Below are 21,373 nucleotides of genomic sequence, written 5' to 3'. Positions count from 1 at the left end.
TCTGTCGTGTGCCTTTCTATTTATGTTGATATTAAGATTTTTTTTCATTTGTTTTTGACATTATAACTATTTCGTTGAGCTCCTCCTCAGACATAGTGCCGTTCATTTGTGTTGCATCCCCTAGTAAACTACCTTAATATACCTTAACATGCTATCTAGTACTCACAGGTGAAGGCAAATTAAAAATAAAACAGAATACGCTTATTATAATCCCACAATTGGGAAAGTTCAATATGGCACCGGCAAACATGTTCCAGTTTCAATTCAAACAACCGCAAAATATCACAACATCCTCAGTTTAATTTATTTTCTATTGTCATTCCAAAGAGGTCCAGTTGAGTCCAGTGTCATATATTTACCGCTCAAAAGAACTCTTAAACAACACAATGTAAACATTGTGATTCATTTTAACTTGTCTTAAGGACATTACATCAAAGTTAGTGTTTTTCCACTTGAATTTTGAGTGTGACTCCAAATCCAAACCTCCTCCGATTCATAAATCTGATTTCCATTGATCATTTTGGTGTGATTCTGTTATCAGCACATTCAACAATGTAGAGAACAAAGAATCTCATAAGAATATCTCACCCATTCAGATCTAGGATGTGTTATTTTAGCATCCCCCCTTTATTTTTTTGGAGCAGTGCATATAAAAAATATCAACTGTCTTTTTCAGAAATCTAAGATCCAAGAATCAAACATGTTATCATAAACGTAGAAGTACCCTTTTGGAAAAATATGACCAAAAACAACCTGAGAAGAAAGAAAAAAACCTAGCTAATAAATCCACAGAGCTGACTTTAGTGTTTCCTTTAATTTTTGGAGCGGTGTATATGTATAACGAAGAAGTAAAAGATTAAATTAAATAAGAATAAATAAGATAAAATTAAACTAAATGAAATGAAATTAAATTAAACTAAATAAAATAAAATAGAATTAAATTTAATTTGATTAAATTTAATTTAATAAGACTAAATAAAACTAAATAAAACTAAATAAAATGCAATAAAATAAAATAAAACAAAATTAAATTAAATTAAATTAAACTAAGTAAAATAAAATAAAATAAAATAAAATAAAATAAAACAAAATTAAATCAAATTAAATTAAATTAAATTAAATTAAATTAAATTAAATTAAATCAAATCAAATTAAATTAAATTAAATTAAATTAAATTAAATTAAATTAAATTAAATTAAATTCACAACCTTGATGATGACACGGATTATAATGAGACTATAAACGATGAACTCATGGTTTCTGTTTCTGCGCAGCGCTCCGGGAAGGCGCGTCAGGCGAGATTTCGCGAGTTGCCTCCGGTCCCACGGACACCCGTGTCTGGGGAGGCGGAGGATGGGGAAGGAGGGGTGATGAGGAGCGGAGAGCTTTGGGGAGACAAAGCAGCAGAAAGAATAAGAGCTGCGGGGAGGAGGAGGTGTGCTCTCAGCGGGTCTCGGCGGGCTGCGGTCCGCTCCGGGTGGACTGGCGGCGGCTCCGGACGGCGGTGACGGCGCGGAGGAGATCCGCGGTCACATTCATGTTTTCTTTCTCTTTCTTTTCTTTTAGATTTTTCTTTTTCTTTTATTTGATTTTTTCCCCGGTGTGACACCGAGCCGGGGGTGTAAAGACGGTGGAGGAAAAGCGGGGAAGGGTGGGTGGGTGGGCGGGTGGGGGGGGGAGGAGGCTATGGACACGCCGGAGGATGAGTCGTTGTTGAAGAACCGGACGGAACAAGGGCCGGAACCGAACCCGGGGGTTGCGCGTCCTGCGTGGGTGATCACGGCGCTGGCCAGCGTGCTCATTTTCACCACGGTGGTGGACGTCCTGGGCAACCTGCTGGTGATCGTGTCCGTGCTGAGGAACCGTAAACTCCGGAACGCGGGTAAGGAAGATGCATATTTGGGGAAATGTGCACGCCATGGCCCCATGTGCTGTGCAAAAAGAAACATAAATAAATGAGAAAGACGCGCCTTTTTTTTTTTGTGCAATCGATGCAAAATGATTAAAATCCAATAAGGCATCAGGGTGTTGTTGACAGTGAAGGCATGCCACGCATGAACGCACGTCCACGGTGACCGGATCCCGCCGTGGGGCCGCGTCAATGGCTGGAGCTTCCGTGAATCGGCCGGGAATGAATGAACGTTTGCATCTCGCAGAAATGAATGAGTTTTAATTCATGCGCACTTCGTGGCGGCTCAACTGCTGAATGAGTTGTGATATTTATTTATTTTTATTTATTTTTTTAATTTTTTTTTTTGCTCTATTTATTTATTTCTTTTTCTGTCTGTCGAGCGGTCTGCCTCCTGTCAGCAGGATGGAGTCGTTGTCATGCAGACCAGTATATGTGTGTGTGTGTGTGTGTGTAGAATCAGTTGGAATTGTTCCTCACACACACTTTGAAATACTAAAATGTGCGTCTATCATGAGCACGATGATGTGGCCACGTCCTGCACCTGCTCCACCTTCAGGTTAAAAAAAAAGGGAAAAATCAACCCATTTTAGCCATATTTGTTGGAAGAATTCAACAAAAAAAAAGCAAAATGCAAACCTAATAATAGCCAGTTGGAGAAGCAAAAACCAGGGAAGGACAAAATGAGTAACATAAGTAACATTTCTCATCAGCACATGTGAATGTTTAACAAGAAATTATCCTCCTGGTTACATTTTGTGACGCCACCACGCAAGGCGACATCTATTATTGATAAATTCCCCCGGATTTGTTGCTCATCTTGCTGTTATTTATTATCATGATTTGTGCAGCGGGGAGGCAAAATGCTTCTCCCCTGCGGGAGGACACGTTATAGAAAAGGAAAAGTTCTTTTCAGCATCGACAATCGCCACCTTTTGCAGCGAAGGGTTTTTAAATGAACTGCTGATGCAACTGTGTGTATTTCAAATAATGATCCACTGATGCACAGTGCTCTGCAAGAGCGAGGGAGGAGGAGAAAGAGAGAGAGAGAGAGAGAGAAAAAGAGAGAGAGATGAGTTAATGTGAATGAATATGCATGCATCTGTGTTCACTGGCACATTTTTGTTTCCATTTGGGTTCTACTTCCAACCTTGTGGGGACCAGGAGTCAATATCATGTCTAAGGATGGCTTGGGTTGGGTTGGGCATAATGAAAGGTGTGTGTGTGTGTGTGTGTGTGTGTGTTCATTTGTTCAGATTTTCCAATGATGCAAATCTGAGATTTACTTCTTTTGAGAAAAAAACACTTACTTTCCAAAACACTTTCAGCTTCAGCTGTTTTAAGAAAACTATAATCGCTCCCAAATAAGTGAAAATGTAGTCTGACTCTTTACTTGGTTCTTCCAGTAAGACGTTTATCCAGTTTCCCATCAGAAGTCTCCAGCTTGTTTTCATCCTTTACTCCAGTCATCTATTTTACTCAGACTTTATTCTATTAGGTTGTGTGTGTGTGTGTGTTTGTGTGTGTTTGTGTGTGGGAATGTCTTGTTTTCTCTCTTGAGAGATTCGTCCTGTTGGTACTTTTGTCTCCACTGTGAGCCGCTGCTATTATTCAAATATTGGGATATTGTAATGTCCTAGAGTCTAACATTTAAAAAAAAACAAAAAAAAAACAAAAGCTCATTATTAAACAATGATTCATGAAAATGACTCACATATATTCTCTTGTGTGTTTGGGTTTTTAGGCTGGTATTTTAATTCCCTATCAAAGAGAGCTTTAAGGAAAGAACAATCCCTACAGAAAGTAATGACATCATTTATGGACGGTTATTGTAAGTGGATCTGGGGTTGGGGTTGGTTTGAGGGTATGTGTGTGTGTGTGTGTGTGTGTGTGTGTGTTTGTTGTGCCGAAATACAATCACAAGTGACCGTTGACCCGCTGCTTGTAGCCTCTTTGGTTACGTTAATTCCCCATGATTGGAATTGTAATGACGCTGACTCTGCCATGTAAAACATCCAGAAAAAAATAAAAATAAATTAAAATAAAGTAAAATAAAATAAAATAAAATAATAATAATAAATTGTTTTTTTTTTCTTTTTTTCTTTTTTTTCTCATAGAATCTGTTGAAATACTGAACTCAAGACTCTTCCTTCTCAAGTCCAGCAGCGGCTTTACAAATGGCGATCATCCTTGTTTTAGGACCCGATGCAAAACATTAGATGTACTAATAAAAAATCCAAATAACTAATTGCACAATCCATTTACCGTACCTTTTAGTTTTCCCAGTGTACAATATATATATATGTCTGTCAACAGATTTTAGCCCAAAATCTATACCATTAACTCACAGATATAGGTCATTGGACAGATTACGTCAACATGGACTTCCATTATGTCATTGTTTAGGTTGTTTAATCTGTCTTGAGACGACATGTGATTAAAGTACACGTCTTCTTTTTGTTTCCACATCCATCTCCGGTTACAGGTTAAAGCTGGGCTGGGTGAGGATTAACTACTGATCCATGAATTAATTTAAGTCCACATCTAATATCCAGGGGCCGAGTAATAAAATAGTAAATCCTTAAGAGTGCATTCTATGTGTTCTATGTCAAGAGTATAGATTGTAAAATGTATATTAAAGGTTAGCAGAAGTCACCACCTCTGCAAACAATGATGATTTTGGTCCCTATTAGTGCTAAAATTTTAACGTAGTAAACTTAAAGCCTGTCATGGATGCACAATCATTGCTCTCAGACAGACTTGATGTTTGACTAATCTCTCTTAAATTGCACTATTTGAACCCCAGGAAATGCTCTGCAAGCTGTATGTATGATGGAGAATGGCAATATATATATATATACAATAACCCAAATCATGCTATAAAACCATTAGCAGGAGTGAATTGAAAATAAAATCAGTGAAATATTTCAATGGATGATCTAAAAAACGCACACAAATTACAGAAACAGCATTTTGTATATCGTCAGTTTATGTCAACAATTATAACACTATTGCAAAGGCATCAGTTCCACGAACTACATTTTCTCCTAATCTGACATTTGAAAAATGTCATTTCGATTTCAAGACTACAAGTTCTACTTTGTTCATATACGGTGCGTGTTTTCATTCGGTGAATCATTTAAAAGACACGTGCGCTTTTAGCGGCAGAAGCCGGAAAACTTGAAACAACACTGCGGTAGCAATTTCCGATGGATTGCGTGTCGCAGGCGTCAAACGTAGCAGCGCAACATTGAACTGGTATATTTCTTGTCGCTCCGGTGAATGTCTTGATAGTAGTGACTCTTTATAAACATACGGTTTACCTCACAGACGGCTCTCTCTATAATTTTACTCCAAATGGGACTTAATGGATGGCTGTTTTTGCCTGATAATGCTTCCTTGCTACGCTTGGCTGGCGGAGCAGTTTTGACAATTTCTCTCTCTGAAGGACGGACACGTCTTTTTAAACTTAAATTAATGATGTAACACACGGAAGAGAGTGCTTTCAAGACACCTGAAGGCTTTTTCCTAACTTGAAATGAATTAGCCTCCGGACTTTTAACAGTAGCCGGCATCCTTTATGTGCGCGGCGGTGTACGTCGAGCTCATCCCAAATGTGAAAACTCGTCTTTTCGGCTCAATGTGCTCATTTGGTAGTTGTTATCAGCTACATTGCTTAGCGTTCCTTTCAAACAAGAAACAACAAATAGATGAGTAACGGCCACTGACATTAGAATAGGCGTATTGAGCGCTTTTAAACATGTACAAGTCACTTTCTTTCCTCTGTTTATTGAAGTGGTGTTGTTGGTTATATATCAATAAAAAACCTCCAAAGGGTCACGCTTTCTGCAGTTATTGTCCGTTGACAGGATTATGCAAATCCGACAAGATCATTTTCATTGCGCTTTGAGCCGGTTGAGTGTCGGAAGCATCGTTATAATATGTGGCAGACCAGTACAGTTAATTTTTTATTTTCTTTTTTTGATTCATTTTTTATTTATTTATTTATTTTAATTTATTTATTTTAATTTTTTTAACACATGATAATTCTGGCTAGTGGAAGAAAAATTAAGGCACACAGTTATTATACAGCAGCGGTGGGCAATTCTTATTTAATTTTATGCACGGGCCAACTATTCATCATGTCAATTGAACAAAATGGAAATTGGGATTTCATTATTTACATTTTTTTCGCATTTTATTTCAACTTTAAAATCACTGAGGATCACATAAATGTACCCGCATTCTTTTGTAAAATTAAATAAAAGGGAAAAATAAATTCAATATTGATTGAAAATACGTGTTGAAATATTCAAAGAAAATAATTTGGCGTGACGGATAAAAAAAAGCAAAATGTGCCGCGGCCCATAAAATACCCAGGTCTGATTTTAGAAATATTTCCTCTTTCTTCTTAACTACTTTGATTTGTTTTGTCGTAAGACTTTGACTTTGTTTTATGACATTGTATTTATCATGAATTAGTGATCGTCACTTATTTAATCGGTGATTTTAATGGACAATGTTTTAATTTTATGATGGCTTGCAGCAGCTGGCTCCTGACCGGCAGCGGAAGAGGCCACATTTCACTCTCGCCGCCCCGCATATCAATAACAAAGACCGCAAAAATACGTGCCAAAGATAAACCTTTTTAGGAACTCAACTGCATTAAAGTTGACTTTTTTATGTGAGCAGGGAGTGTGAGAGAGAAAAAAAAAAAACATGTGTCCCCAGTCATTCATTCCTTCCTCGGGCAAAATTACAGACCTTTGTGGAAGAAATCTAGCATATTTCTAATTTTCCAGACATATGTGATGGTTTCTGTCATGGATTGAAAATATTAAAAAAAAAAAAAAAAAAAAACGGAGCCAGAGTGGAGGTGAGGTTATTTCTAGTTTACCTGAAAGTTTGAAGTTTAATTTGATTGTATTTCTTTCAGTTAGAGAAAGAGAGCGTGAGAGAGAAGAAGCTTTTCATCTTCTGGACCCCCATGTTGTTTAATAAGCTCAACAGAAGAAGTTTTATCTAAATTCTGATTCATGCTTTTTGCAGGAAACTGTGATTTACCTCCAACTTCTTCTCCTCATTGGAATTTATGAATTATCCTCCTGGATATTTGAAGTTTGCTGACTTCAAGTGTCAACTATGCAACCAAAAATGGCTGCATGATATATACAGGACTGTCTCAGAAAATTAGAATATTGTGATAAAGTTCTTTATCTTCTGTAATGCAATTCCAAAAACAAAAATGTCATACATTCTGGATTCATTACAAACCAACTGAAATATTGCTAGCCTTTTTATTATTTTAATATTGCTGATTATGGCTTACATCTTAAGAAAACTCAAAAACTATCTCAAAATATTAGCAAAAATAAAATTCCTTTTTTTTCAGTGCAAAGAAGGTCAACAGGTCAATTATAAAAAATCTTCAAATGTAGTGAGCTGTTCTTCTAAAAAATACATGACAAATTAATATTATAAATGAATATTAAAAAAAGAATTGATGAAATTACACTCTAAAAATAGTGTTGAGTTAAAAGACAAATTCTCGTCACTGCGGGAAAATTTGCCACAAGAATGGATTATAAAATGGATTGTTAGCATGTAAAGGACTGTCTCAGAAAATTAGAATATTGTGATAAAAAATTCCAAAAACAAAAATGTCATACATTCTGGATTTATTAAAAATCAACTGAAACTATTGCAAGCCTATTATTATTTTAATATTGACGATTATGGCTTACATCTTAAGAAAACTCAAAAATCCAATCGCAAGTTATAAGAATATCATGAAAAAGTTTTTTTTTTTTTTTTTTTTTTTTTAATTACATTACAGGAGATAAAGAACTTTATCACAATATTCAAATTTTCTGAGACAGTCCTGTATATTTTTTGAATATTTTTTTCACTTCTGTAATTCAGTTTTTGATTTTTTTTTTTACAATTCACCATATTTCCTCTCATTCAATTGCTTTATTCAAATGATCGCAACGCCGATACATGTTTTCTGATTCAATGATTGTAATTAATCGTCCTCAACATAACATAAGCGCCTGCAGGCCGGCAGAATTATATGATGAACTCCGAAGAAAAGTTTTTCTCATGGATTTTTGGCGAGTTTTTTTCGAGTTAAAAAAAAAAAAAAAATTTTGCTTGCATGTCAAAAAGTTTAACGCTTTAATTGTCCACTTCTTGTTATTGCACTCAAACTCACTTAGTAGTCAATGAATAGTTCAGACCCTTTATCTAGTTGCATGTTCCACAGATCCAAAACACAACTTAACTAAAAGTTAACAAAGTTACCATCATATATTTGTAGCGACACACACATCCAAACCCTGCACTTCCCCAGCCGCTCTCTGAACCCGAGCTGTCAAAATCAAATTCCAAACTCCATAAATAACATCCAATGAAAGAAAACTTGTTCCTTTTCTGTTATTTTTTTTTTATCATCCGCGTCCTTCAATGACATTTAATGGTCTTTTTCTAGAAATAGTCCTCACAGGAACTAGTTATCGTTGCCGTGTACTCAGTAGTAATAAAACATTTCGCTGAACCCGCCCCCGAAGGTTGACCGGCTGGATTTAAGAGCACCATATTTTTGAAACTATCTCTCTGAAACTCACAATGGATGAAAGTGTTGAATGACCATAATGACTATTTTTGTGTCCGGCCTCACAGGAAGAATAAGAAGAATATAAAACACCGAAAGGTTATTCCGAGTGCGGTGCCGAGCGTAAGCTCTCCGGGCCGTAAAATATTCTCAGCTCTTGAATAAAAAAGGCGAGAGGGTCGCCATAAATAAAAAGGGTCGGTTTCTTCGCCAGCATGAATATCCATAAAGAATTTCACGCGTCCGTGCACGGGAGTCGCGGTCGGGGATATCTGTGTTAGAGCAGCTGACGGACCTGCATCGCCGTCCTCGGGCCGAACCGCCGTGGGAGCAAAGAGGAGTTTTCGTTCCAGCGCTTCAGATGTTCTAATTAGAAATGCCAGATTAGATGTGCTCCACCAAGAGCCGCTCGCCTCTGTTGTGTCCAAATCATCGGCTCCTGAGAGCTTTGTGGCAGATTGACAGAAATACTGGCGGCTCTCGCTCTCCTTCCGTGTCTGACAGCAGCAGTTAGAGTCTGATTTATCTGCTGCCTCACCTGCTCCGACTCCTGCAGCCTCACCGTGACGCTGCAGAGATCTGAGGGGCTTCCATCTGGGGTGGAAAATTGGGGTGAACCCCACTTTTGCAAAACTTTTTCCCCGTCTTAGAAACATTATTCATATAGTTTTGATACACTGATTATTCATTTTTGACCCTATTTCTTCACTGTCCTTTTTTTAATTTTTTAATTTTTTTTTTTTTTTTATTTTTAAATCACATGGATGAGATTTTAAAATTGAGGTGAACCCCACTTTTGCAAAACTATTTTCCGTCTTAGAAACATTATCACATACTTTTGATACACTGATTATTCATTTTTGACCCTTTATCTTGGGTCGCTCTCCTTTTTTTATTTATTTATTTATTTATTTTTTAATTTTTAAATCACATTGATAAGATTTTAAAATTGGGGTGAACCCCACTTTTGCAGAACTTTTTCCCCGTCTTAGAAACGTTATTCATATACTTTTGATACACTGATTATTCATTTTTGACCCTATTTCTTCACTGTCCTTTTTTTTATTTTATTTTATTTTATTTTATTTTTTTTAAATCACATTGATGAGATTTTAAAATTGGGGTGAACCCCACTTTTGCAAAACTTTTTCCCCGTCTTAGAAATATTATTCATATACTTTTGATACACTGATTATTCATTTTTGACCCTATTTCTTCACTGTCCTTTTTTTAATTTTTTTTATTTATTTATTTTTTTATTTTTAAATCACATTGATGAGATTTTAAAATTGAGGTGAACCCCACTTTTGCAAAACTATTTTCCGTCTTAGAAACATTATCACATACTTTTGATACACTGATTATTCATTTTTGACCCTTTATCTTGGGTCGCTCTCCTTTTTTTATTTATTTATTTTTATTTTTATTTTTTTTAAATCACATCGATAAGATTTTAAAATTGGGGTGAACCCCACTTTTGCAAAACTTTTTCCCCGTCTTAGAAACGTTATTCATATACTTTTGATACACATATTATCCATTTTTGACCCTTTATCTTGGGTTGCTGTCCTTTTTTTATTTATTTTTATTTTTTTTTATTTTTATATCACACTGATAAGATTTTAAAATTGGAGTGAACCCCACTTTTGCAAAAAAGTTTTCCGTCTTAGAAACATTATTCATATACTTTTGATACACTGATTATTCATTTTTGACCCTTTATCTTCGCTTTTTTTTTTTTTTTTTTTTTTTGCTTTTTAAATCACATCGATAAAAAGTAAGATGGTTAAATAACTTTCAAAAGAGGACATCAATCTTAAAAAATTATTGAAATTCTTTTTTCATGTGATGACTTTTTTTTTTTTTTTTTTTTTTTTTACTGCAATTTCATATTTTTTTCTGCACTCTTCATTTTAGGTAATGCGTTGTCAATCTCCATGCAATTATATGTATCCTGTGATTTTTTTTTTTTTCTTTCTTTTGTTGACAGTGTTGTCCGGGTTGTGATGTCATGAGGTCGATCTAGGATCGGCCTCATGCATTTTTCCCCACAGTGCAAAAAAAATGTCACCTGAGCAACCCTTTACCACCTCAGTGCACCTCAGAGACGTGAGCCGGGAGGATAACGCTGAAGACACTACAGCTTAAATACAAAGATAAACAAAGATGTGAAGAGTTGACAATAGTCGCTAGCAGCTGTGTTGCTACGCTAACAGGGAGATATAGCGCCTCCCCTTTTTGTCTGTTGACCGACCGGGTGACTCGTGATCGGCGTCCTCGGCGATCAATTTCTGGCGTTTTTTCAAGCGGGCTTCGCTGGTTTCCAGAGGACCTTTTGTACGCTTGTGAAAGAAAACCACAAGCGCTGCGTTTTTGGCTTTAGCGTCCGTTTAAAACTAGCAGCGCCCATGAGCTCTTTCAGCAGCTTAGCTCGGTTAAATGTATCAAATGAATCCGGCGAGAACACATGCCGGGATACTTAGGAAGTTTTGTAAGTCCACAAGCAATTTCCCACTCCTTTCTTCTCCTCTTGTCCCCTGTTACGCTGTGCAGACTAGCATTAGTCTCTTTGTTTCCCTTGGACTTGAAATTGCACCCAAGAAGCAGCACAATGTGGCGTTTATTACCGTTTATACCTCACGCTATCGGGCCAACGGAAAAACAAGGCCGACGCGAGCGACTTGTATACGCCATCAACCCAGCATGTTTTGCCGCGGGTTAGAATATGTATTATAAATGGTCATTTTTGAAAGAAATTACAATTCTTTGCGCTTCTTTTAGCAACATATTCGAGTATGAGACAAACAGTAAAGCATATTTATGCCTATTAGTCAACGTCATGCCGTATTGTTTTCTTATACTTATGCAACTAAAACGTCGTTGACCTCTGCCTGTAGAAAAAAAATCAAAACATAACAGTTTATTATTACTAAGAAAAGCTGCATCGATGTTAACAACAAAGAAAAGCGCACAAAAAAATCAATAAGTTGAAATAAAATGCACTGTAATATGCCGGGTCTGAACAGCAGATAGTTGGAAGATGCAGGAACACATGCTGCGGGCTATGATGCCGTGTCGAAAGTCGGAAAATTACAAAAAATAACTATAATAACGATTCCTAAAAGATATATTTCTGATCTGTCACCAACTATGCTGCAACACTGTGAAACTTCATTTCAGGCGAAGACACAACCCAGACCAAAAGCTTCATCTACCCACTCAAATTCTCATAAAAGCCCAAATATCTACTTTACAACTTGTATGATTTAATTTGACGGAAGTTTAAATCTCTAACTTCAGTGTTAAGTAATTCAAAATGATGATTAAATGTAATGATCATAGGATTAATATTTTCTGTCCTCTTAAAAAAAGGTTGAGGTTTGCATAATATTGCAATTTTGAAAAATTTCTGACTCATTATAATAAGTAACCGTCAAAAAAAAGATAATTTTGCGTCAAGGATGTGATCATTTTTGTTTTGCGAATTAAAAATTGAATGAATGAAGGAAAAAGGGAAAAGTTTCAAAATATCACTGGAAAAGAATCAAAGCTGGTAAACATTTAAAAAGTTTAAAAATACCATTAAAATCACATCACAGCTTCGGCATCTGTGCCGAACTCAAGCTGAACTTGAGGATGTGATTCATACAAATGGTTGTCATTAAAACATTTACACTTTTATCATTCAATTGCATTTAAAAATGAGATGGAAGCGGCAAGATTCTGACATCTGTGTAAAAAAGATCATCAACTGAATATATTTTCAGATAAGGTTCGTCATATTATGATCGATTACGACGCCATTCATACAGAATTAAATTATGAAACAATTTTCCACTTGTCTAGCTGAAGCATATCGAGAAAAATGTTAATTTACATCATTTTTTTTTCCGAATATGATCAAGTGACTTGCTATTTTTTTGTGTCGCCTCCTACGATTACTTTCCCCAGTACGGAAAAACCAAAATTATATACATATGAGCGTTGCTTCTGTTGATATTTTCCAGGCTAACAGAGTTTCTCTTGAGTCAAAAAAGTACAAACGTTAAATATATTTCCTTACAACGACACAACTTATTCTAATCCTGTTAGCTTGATACAAGTTCACATCTGTTCGGTGGACCAAAGGCTTCAGGGCTGCAGATTAGTTCTCCTCAACACATTCCTGGAAATATTTTACACTAAAAGCCGTGTTGGGCGGATGATGCTTTCTTTGTTTCTGGAAAAAATTCCTACGGGGCTTGTTTACTTTATGAATCGCCATCTGTGAAACACCACCTTGATGGCTCGGGAGGGAATCATAAAAATTATTATTAGAAGAAAACAATGAGGGAGACAATTTGTTAGGCTTCTGTTGGCAGGATTAATCAAGAAAAGACTAAATTTATCTATTGAACTAAAAATGAAACTGGAGGCCAAATAGAATCAATAATATCTGCAGTCATTTTTGTCATTTCTTGAGCTGATTGCAAATGATTAAAAGAGACCGTTGTCAGTGTATTTCTTTAGTATAATTACGGCTATTTATTTTTGATAACATATTAAAAAAAATATTAAAAATAAATAAATAATATAATATAATATAACGATTTTGATAAGTTAAGTCAGAGTTTATTTATAAAATGCCAATGCTGATGACAATGCAGTTTTCTCATAACACCTTTTCAAATCATTCATTGAAATTCAACATTTCCCAATTTGCAAGCACGTGGCCCAGCGACAAGAAAACTGCTTTTTATCTTCACTTGGACTCATACGAGCTCATTTTTTGGAGGTTTTCTTTCTTGACCGGCTGGTTTAAGAAGAGAGGAAGCGAGCGCGAGGGTCCAGAAGGACACGAGGAAAATGGAAAGTGGGAAATGAGAAAATGCCGTATGGTAAAAATGTACACGTGTTGGAGAATCAATAGAACATCGGCTGCAATATATTACATTCTGCCAGAAGGGTTGTATTTATTTCACGTATTTATTTTTCTGCAAGGATCCACTAATAATAATAATTCAGCATCTGTTAGCATTCACGGTGAATGGGACACCGTTTGCAAAAATAGCTGACAGTTTTGTCTCTGTGTCAGGACTTTTTCTTCATTTTCTTCTTCTCGTGCATCATCAGCATCATCATCATCACCACCTTCTTTTATTTTCTCAGAAATTAACGATCGCTATTATTATTTAAGAGAGGATAATAAGATAAGATAAATTTTATTGATCCCCATAGGGGACATTCTTTCATCACAGCAACATAACACAGTTATAGTGTCAATAATTATGAACATAAATCTATAATATAATTTATATGTACATATATACATATATATATATATATTCAAATAATTATTCAAATTATTATATCATGTATGTGTATATTATATACATAATATGATATAATGTTAATATTATTAATTACATTATTATTAAATACATATGAATTACAATTAGACATTGATTAATTATTAATTAATTATCAATTAATTAATATATTATAATTAATATTGTAACACAATAATTATATATAATTTATATAAAATATGTAAATATATTTCTGATGGGAGAGGGGATAACACCATGACTGAAATTAGCCCATTTAGAACCATGCTGACTACAGTGCCATCATTATAACTTGATTAAAATAAATAGATAAATCCTAAATGACATTAGTAATGACGCGCAGTGGTTACACGCCCTGCATAGCAAATCTTAAGTTCAAGGTCACCCGAGGCCTTTCTGTTTCGCACACCGTCTTTCTCTCAATCTTGCAGTGTCATCCTGTTGGTTAACTGGATGTAGGTCAACTGTAGAATTCGAATTTCCCCCAGGTGTGAAAGAGATTCTGTGCTTTTAAATCTACATGCGAGTGTGACCGACGGCCGGTTTGCATCCCAGTTTTGACCCGACGTCGGCTGGATTTTGCATCGACCCCTCATGTGCTGTTTTCACACTCATATGCCAGTTTCCTCGCCGTTAAACGCAAGCGTTTTAGCTTCACGCGCCTGCAAAATCTAAGCTCTTTCCCGGTGTTGCTGGTTGGTCACCGCATCACGCTGTAGCTATATTTACCTGCCATCACAGGGAATTGAAAATGAGACCTTCATGCGATACGAAGTCAGCAAACAGTGATGTGATGTCAAAATGTAGCCACAAAGTCACCAAAGTGACATCTAGCAGCCCCTGTGGAGGTTGTTACCAGACAATCTTTTTTTACAGCACAGAGCAGTGACATCCATCTTTTCACTGTAATCTAGTTCATATTATCTGAAATCATCTTCCCTTTGTCTTGTTTGTCTTAGCTGACTTGGTGTTGTGACATATTCTTGCCTGTGGTTTATCCGCTATACTAAAATTCACATTAAGACAAATACCAGATAAATATATAGTGCATGCAGGTGGCGGGCCGTGCTCCATTCCATAGTGCTCCATTCATGCAATTAATAATTGTTATATGGCTATAAAGCTGTCAGTGTTCTTAAGATTTCCCTGTTGTTCTTCACCTTTTCGTAGTGGAGTTGTGTTTCCCTGCGCACTTGCTCACTAAGTTCGAGATCCACTCTGGTTTCCCGCCAGGAAAGTTTTGCAGAAACTATAATTGTGTTCATGCAGCTCGCTACAGATGCTCTGGCTAGTACGCTCTCTGACAATCCGGTCAAAAGGCGTGTGACACGCTGACGTTCGTTAGCGTAGCCTTCTAGAAGGCCTTGGTGTCACAACTCAAAATCGTATTGGTCGAAGCAGCAGTTTCATCGACCTTTATTTTTCGCCAGAGCGCCTGCAAATCAGATTCTGCTGGCCTCCATGACTTTGACTTTGACCCTGCCTGGCAACAAATTACAGCTGAAATTTGATTGGTTCAATGCTCTTTATTCTATGAAAATAAATGTTTGAAGCAGCACAGTCAGGGAAAAAGCTATGGAAGACCATTTGGAATTATTTAATCAGATTCAAGATCCAAAATTTACTTAAGATTCAATTGTAATTAAAAATCAGTCCGTGATTCAAATTTTTTTCAGGCCAGCAGAGAAGGCCTTGCAGGCCCTGACGGCCCACCACTGGTGCATGCACTTGTGGTCAAATTATACATTAGAATTTGCTTTCAAATAGTCGTCTAATTTAATTTACGCTTCATGAATAATTCACATGTAGTGTTTTTGTTTTTTTTTTCCAAAACATATGCAAGTCATTTCTAAGAGGAAATCAAATAAGAATCTTGCAATGTTGTCAGCAAAGAACTTGACAGAGTTTGGCAGAAAGTCAGTGTTTAATAGGTATAATAGTACTAAAAACACAATCTAACATAATTACTGGTATCATTTGATTGTAGATTATTACACAATGGTGAACCCAGCAACGTTTTTGAGTGCTTTTCTTACTTAGATGTGCTGCTGCAAAAAGTTGATTGTGAAGTTATGATTAGTGCATTGGGGGGTCAGACTATTAAATTAACATATGAAAAATTTGAAATCATGTAAATGAGGTGAGCACATTTTGCTTGTTTTTATCTAAATATAATATTCTTTTTTTTTTTTTTTAAATAAACATTTTGCCTTTATATCTATGTTTCTAATCTTTTCAAAGTGATACATTTTTATCAAAAAAATAATGTAATGTTATCTTTAAGATGAGGAAATTATTTTTATGATGAAAATAAATTAGATATAGGAATACATTTAATGTTTTTTTTTTTTTTCTCATAGTCTCACTAATGTCAAAGAGTCGCTGTCAGACAAAGAGAATTCTATGGGTCAGATTTAGACACTTCAGGAAAATATCTTAAAGATCCAACACTTGACATGAAATAAAATGACATCAGTTAACTTTAGGAAATAAGGAAACCAAAAGACCAGTTATTAAAATAAGGAACATGGAAATTTTGCGGTACAACAATGTACTGCAGGTCTGGAGGGACTTTTCTGTTGTATTTTGTGTTTTGTCAGAATACTAATAATGATCCACGGCACAATAGCCGTGTCACTCTCAAAAACAAAAGAAGGCTATTGTAAACAACACATTAGTTCCCAGTAGTGTCTCTAAGCTGACGTGAGCACCGGGAGCTACGCTTTCTTTCAATCTCAGCAATTGGGTGTCAGCAACAGGCGGCGTTGTGGCGCTTCTGCCTTTCGGCAAGAAAGTTTGTTTTCCCGAAATGGCGCTTTTGTCTGTGGAGTTTTCCTGTTTTCCTCGAGTCTGAGTGGATTTCCTTCAGGTTCCAAAATGTAGAAATGAATGAATGAATGAATGAATGTCACCGACAAAAGTGGAGTCGAGCCATCCAAGCTCTTATTGACTTTGAGAATGGGAGATTTACAACAACAACATCAGTAGAACTTTGTCAAAGCAGGACTCAGTAATGCTGGTTTGACTGAAAAGTGTTATAAGGTCATAGTGTAAAGTAAGATCGGAATAGTTTCGGCTCAAACATGTTCTCTATCCCTTTCCTTGAACGGAAAATTCATTTCCATGTAGTTCCCGTTCTTTAGGTCACTACTGTGGAGGTTATTATCGAAGTTGGGACGAAATATCTAAAGATATTTCCGGTGTCGCATTAAAAACAGGAGATGCCGCCGCTTGGCCGGATGCATGTAAAGCAAACATATCATCCTGTGATGCAAAAGATTCAGCGTGTTACATTATAATAATGTCTGTCACAATTGTGAAGTGAGCTCATTATTTTTTCGTTTTTTTTTCCCTTTGTTTTTGTTGTTTGTCGTCTTAAATGATCTCATTCGGCTTTCACAAAGCCTTACGTTTCCTACCGAATGCAACGTTTCATCTCCTCTGACCTTCCAGCGTCAGCGGTAAACCTTTGCAAGAAGATCTATGCGGTTCTAAGCTGTGAACAGCTGGTCTCAAAACTTGATGCGCTCAGTTTTAGACCCTGGGGCTAGTGTTACTGCAGGGGCAAGTGGTTTCTGAAAATCTTTCCGAGGCTCTACAACTGTGGATTAGAAGATTGCAACTATTTCTTTCGATACATCCATATTTGTTTTTATCATAATGTGACACCGATTTCATCGGTCTTCCATAAATATTCGATTTCCGTGACTTTTTTCACTTAAGCAACGATGCGGCTAATATATGGACTTTTTTTGGGTGGGGGGCTAATGAGCTTGACGCCGCTAAAACATTTACCCTCGTCACATCAGACCGATGAAATGACCGGGAAATTCTGAGTCCGTTCAACTCCGACACCGAAGAAGACGACTTTGACGGTTTTAGTGCGCAGGAGGAAGCCCGAGATAGCGATCGGCTAGCCGGTGCGGCTTATATTCAGGTGCGCTCAATAGTCAGGAAATTACAATACTAATGCTATATATGGAGTAGATATAAACAATTCACGCTCATCATGTCAACCATGGAGGTAAAATAGGAGGTCTGTCAGGCCGCAGACTCTTAGACTCCGCAGTCTATCTGTTCAATCCTGTTCCCCAAGTTGTAGCCAAGGGCTACTTCGGGGTCAAAGGTCATTCCAGATATCCCACAGGGTATGAAGCCACTACAGATGCCGCATTTTAAAAGCATCGCTGTGGAGTCTGTCAGCCCTAAGGGCCTCCCGCGGCCCTGCAGCACCAAAGCACTACCTACCTTGGTTTTTCACAACCCGCACCGTTGGGACTTCAACAAATCAGCAGTCAGCAAGTGACACGGGAGCGCCTGCCGCCTCTCGCCTCTGGGCAAGCATTGGGAAAATGTCTGGTCTGTCTCCTGGCGTTTGATTTGCTTCTGCTGCATGTTGCTGAGCCAAGCACCATGAAGGGTCGGCCTGAACATGACTTCATTTTGTCCGAGCTCGGCCCTCAACCGAGCCTGAATCTGAACCTCATCATGTCTGAGCTTAAACTTTTTTTTTTTTTTTTTTTTGCTCCTGCTAACCATGTTTGTTTATTTACTTGTGATATCAACATAAGCTGTCACTTAAAAGCAACCATTGTTCTGTCCAGCTGATCATCTACTGCCCAAACAGCCATGCTATCATTGACACTGGCATATCTTTATCCACACTAGGCAGGGAATTATTGTCTTTATCTTATTTATCTTTCCTATTTTCTTTTTTTTTTTTTTTTTTTCATAAAATGAATGCACTTCTTGTATTGTTCCATTCCTCGCTGTTGATAAATCACTCTGTATGAGAAATGAGATTTAGTACCATCGATATTCATCTCCTTAAGACTGCATTTTTCAGACTATTCTGTTTAACGTTTACCAAAAACACTTTCGGAAAAACCTGCAGACCTCAGCTGGGTTAAAACCTGCAGACCTCAGCTCAGCTCGGCTCGGCTCGGGTCTGACCACGGCCAAGTTGAATATGGTGCTGTTCATTTTCTATTCATTTCACGTGATATTTAATTTATGTACCATCAAAAATACCAGGCAACAGAAAACACAGTACATTGTACGCTGAAAATAGATGTTTAAACAGAGGGAGATAAGACACGGACCTCTCCTATGAACATGGATTGTCATTCATATCACAGTATTACAGTATATCTAAAAAACAGAAAATAAAAATGAAAGTGAAAAATAGTTTGCCTATCCTGACGCACCATTATTTCTGCAGATCAGCTTTCCACATAAATATTTGTTTGATCAATAACATTGTTTACTTCCGACTGACACCCTTCTTTTTTTTTTTAGCGTGCAAATCTCGTGCTTGTCCCAAATACGCGACATTTTCAGTAAGTGTGTATATCAAGAAAAAAACAATGACAGCCTTTATTTTAGGTATAATTAAGCAGCTGGTTGCCACCTCATAAACATCATTAAACTAGCTACTTGCTAATATAAGCATTCGGTTTATTCAGTTTTTATGTTGACGTTCACGTCAGCATTTTTGCCCGTTTTTTGCTTTTTTTTTCATCATTAAGAGGAAAGTAATTATAGCAGAAACAGACCCTGTGGTAATGGTTTTCAGGTCAAACATGTTACAGACTGCCAACAAATGATTATAAAAAGGCAACATGACTGATAATTATCCTATCCCGCCCAGGCAGAATGCCTTTTTGTTCAAACCGGTGACTGTAAAACAGTACATAAAATGCCACAAATTGTCAATTTACCTTTGCTGGTTTATCAATAAATGGCATTTTGTGAGTGCCAATTAGGGAACCCAGTGATGCTGGATACCCTGTGATTTAGACCTGGAAATCAGAGGGATTGAAAATATATCATTTGATTCAATATTATTTTATTTGTATTCATTATTTTTTTCTCAAATGCATCTGGGCGTTTTATACAGTGGGTTTCAAAAAAAAAAAAAAAAAAAAACAGGCAAGGGAAGAATGAAAAATCAACTTTGCAATGTAGTTTTTGCTTCAATTTGGAAACAGAATGATTTTTTGGGATGAAAAAACATGTAGTGACATTGTTAAAACAATCTTTTCTTTTCTTATTTCTATAAAAAACACAAAAAGGATAGCAAAAAGCGGGCAAAATTTAAAAAAATGATTTAATAACCAGAATAGCTATCATTATCCTTGTAAACATTATACCTCCTCTTATACACGCTAAATAAAATATTAGAAAAAAAAATGTAATATTCATTTTTAATATCAATTAATTTTGTATTTTTTTAGAGGAACAGTTCATTACATATAAAGATTTTTATAATTTACCTGTTTCCCTCCTTTACACTAAAACAAAGGAAAAATTTGGACTTAGTGTTACTACTAGATCACACGTGTCAAACTCAAGGCCCGCGGGCCAAACATGGCCCGCCAGGTCATTGTATGTGGCCCGCGAGAACATCTTAAAAGGTCTAATCGTCTTAAAATAAAGAAGTCAAACACGTGCATTGACCATAAACTATATTTCCCTCCATTCACGCGGATCACGTTACCGCCATTAGATCTCAGCGTCCCCACATAAATGACAATTCCAACAAGTGGAATTGAGAAAATTCCACTTTGAGGGCTAATGGAAGAAAACAGTCGATGCAGATGGAAGGCTGTTTCAAGAAAGATGGGAATGCATATGTAACATGTTGGATTTAAATGAGTCATAAATTAAGAGTTCTTTAACATCAAGAAGTAGTTACATTTATTTTCCTTTACATGACCTTCCATTCATACCGTTAACGTTACGCTGATATGGCCCTCGGTGGAAATGAGTTGGTTTAGGAAGTTGAAATGCATAAAGAATACCTACTCCTAAAGAAATATCAACATTAAAAAATAGGTACTGAATTATTACGGGATGATAGCGGCTCAGTCTGTTGGGACTCGACTTGGGAACTGGATCAAGACCCACTTGGACCACTATTTCTGGAATGTGGACCGGTGCCCGGCGAGTTGTCACTTCATCTCCCGAGTGCTGTTAAAGTTTCCCTCGTGCAAAGAACAAGAGCCCGACCCTCCAGGAGCATACGAGTGCTGCTCCCTCCTTCTTCCACCTCTACCTTGATGCAAAAACAATCATGTTCTTGCGCATGTGTGCAATTCAGTGAATTGATAACATATGCGACTTCACATCAAGTACATTTTGAAAATATTGTTAAAAAGGTCTTATTTAATTGTGAACAATTATGTATTTGACAGTCAGATCAGTTCCCATTCTTTGGTGCATTGTGACAAATATTAGACTAAAATTAGCCTAATATTAAATATATAATATTAGGCTAAAAAAAAAAAAAGAATTCTTTTTTAGTTAATGATGTCATGGCATTTCAGGTATCCGTCAAAAGTGACAACTGTGACACTACTGTGAAAGCCCTACATTGCACTTATGCAATGAAATTAAGATTATAGCATTGATAATATAGATTATTAAGAGAAAAAGAAAATGTTCAAGAATTATCTGCATTATTACATTAAAAAAATGAAATAGCCTTTCTCTGTCTGCCTATGTCGGCCTTTAATTTCTTT

At 36.5% G+C, this 21,373-nt stretch overlaps 1 protein-coding gene across 1 annotated transcript in view; it reads left to right on the top strand.

The window, feature by feature from the left end:
* Window positions 1-1,595: 1,595 nt before the first annotated feature.
* mtnr1ba (melatonin receptor type 1Ba) overlaps window positions 1,596-21,373 on the top strand; it is a 74,308-nt gene continuing 54,530 nt past the window's right edge. The window contains exon 1 of the mRNA XM_086141294.1: window positions 1,596-1,883. Coding sequence (XP_085997420.1) covers window positions 1,688-1,883 — 196 coding nt within the window. The 5' untranslated portion in view covers window positions 1,596-1,687. The remainder of the gene's footprint in view (window positions 1,884-21,373) is intronic.

The sequence above is a fragment of the Fistularia commersonii genome, chromosome 3 (assembly GCF_037954325.1).
Source record: "Fistularia commersonii isolate RoL2024-O1a breed Wild chromosome 3, RoL_Fcom_v1.0, whole genome shotgun sequence".
In the NCBI taxonomy this organism is placed as follows: domain Eukaryota; kingdom Metazoa; phylum Chordata; class Actinopteri; order Syngnathiformes; family Fistulariidae; genus Fistularia; species Fistularia commersonii.
The sequence above is the reverse complement of the archived record's forward strand: the minus strand, read 5'-3'. Positions and strand labels throughout refer to the sequence as shown.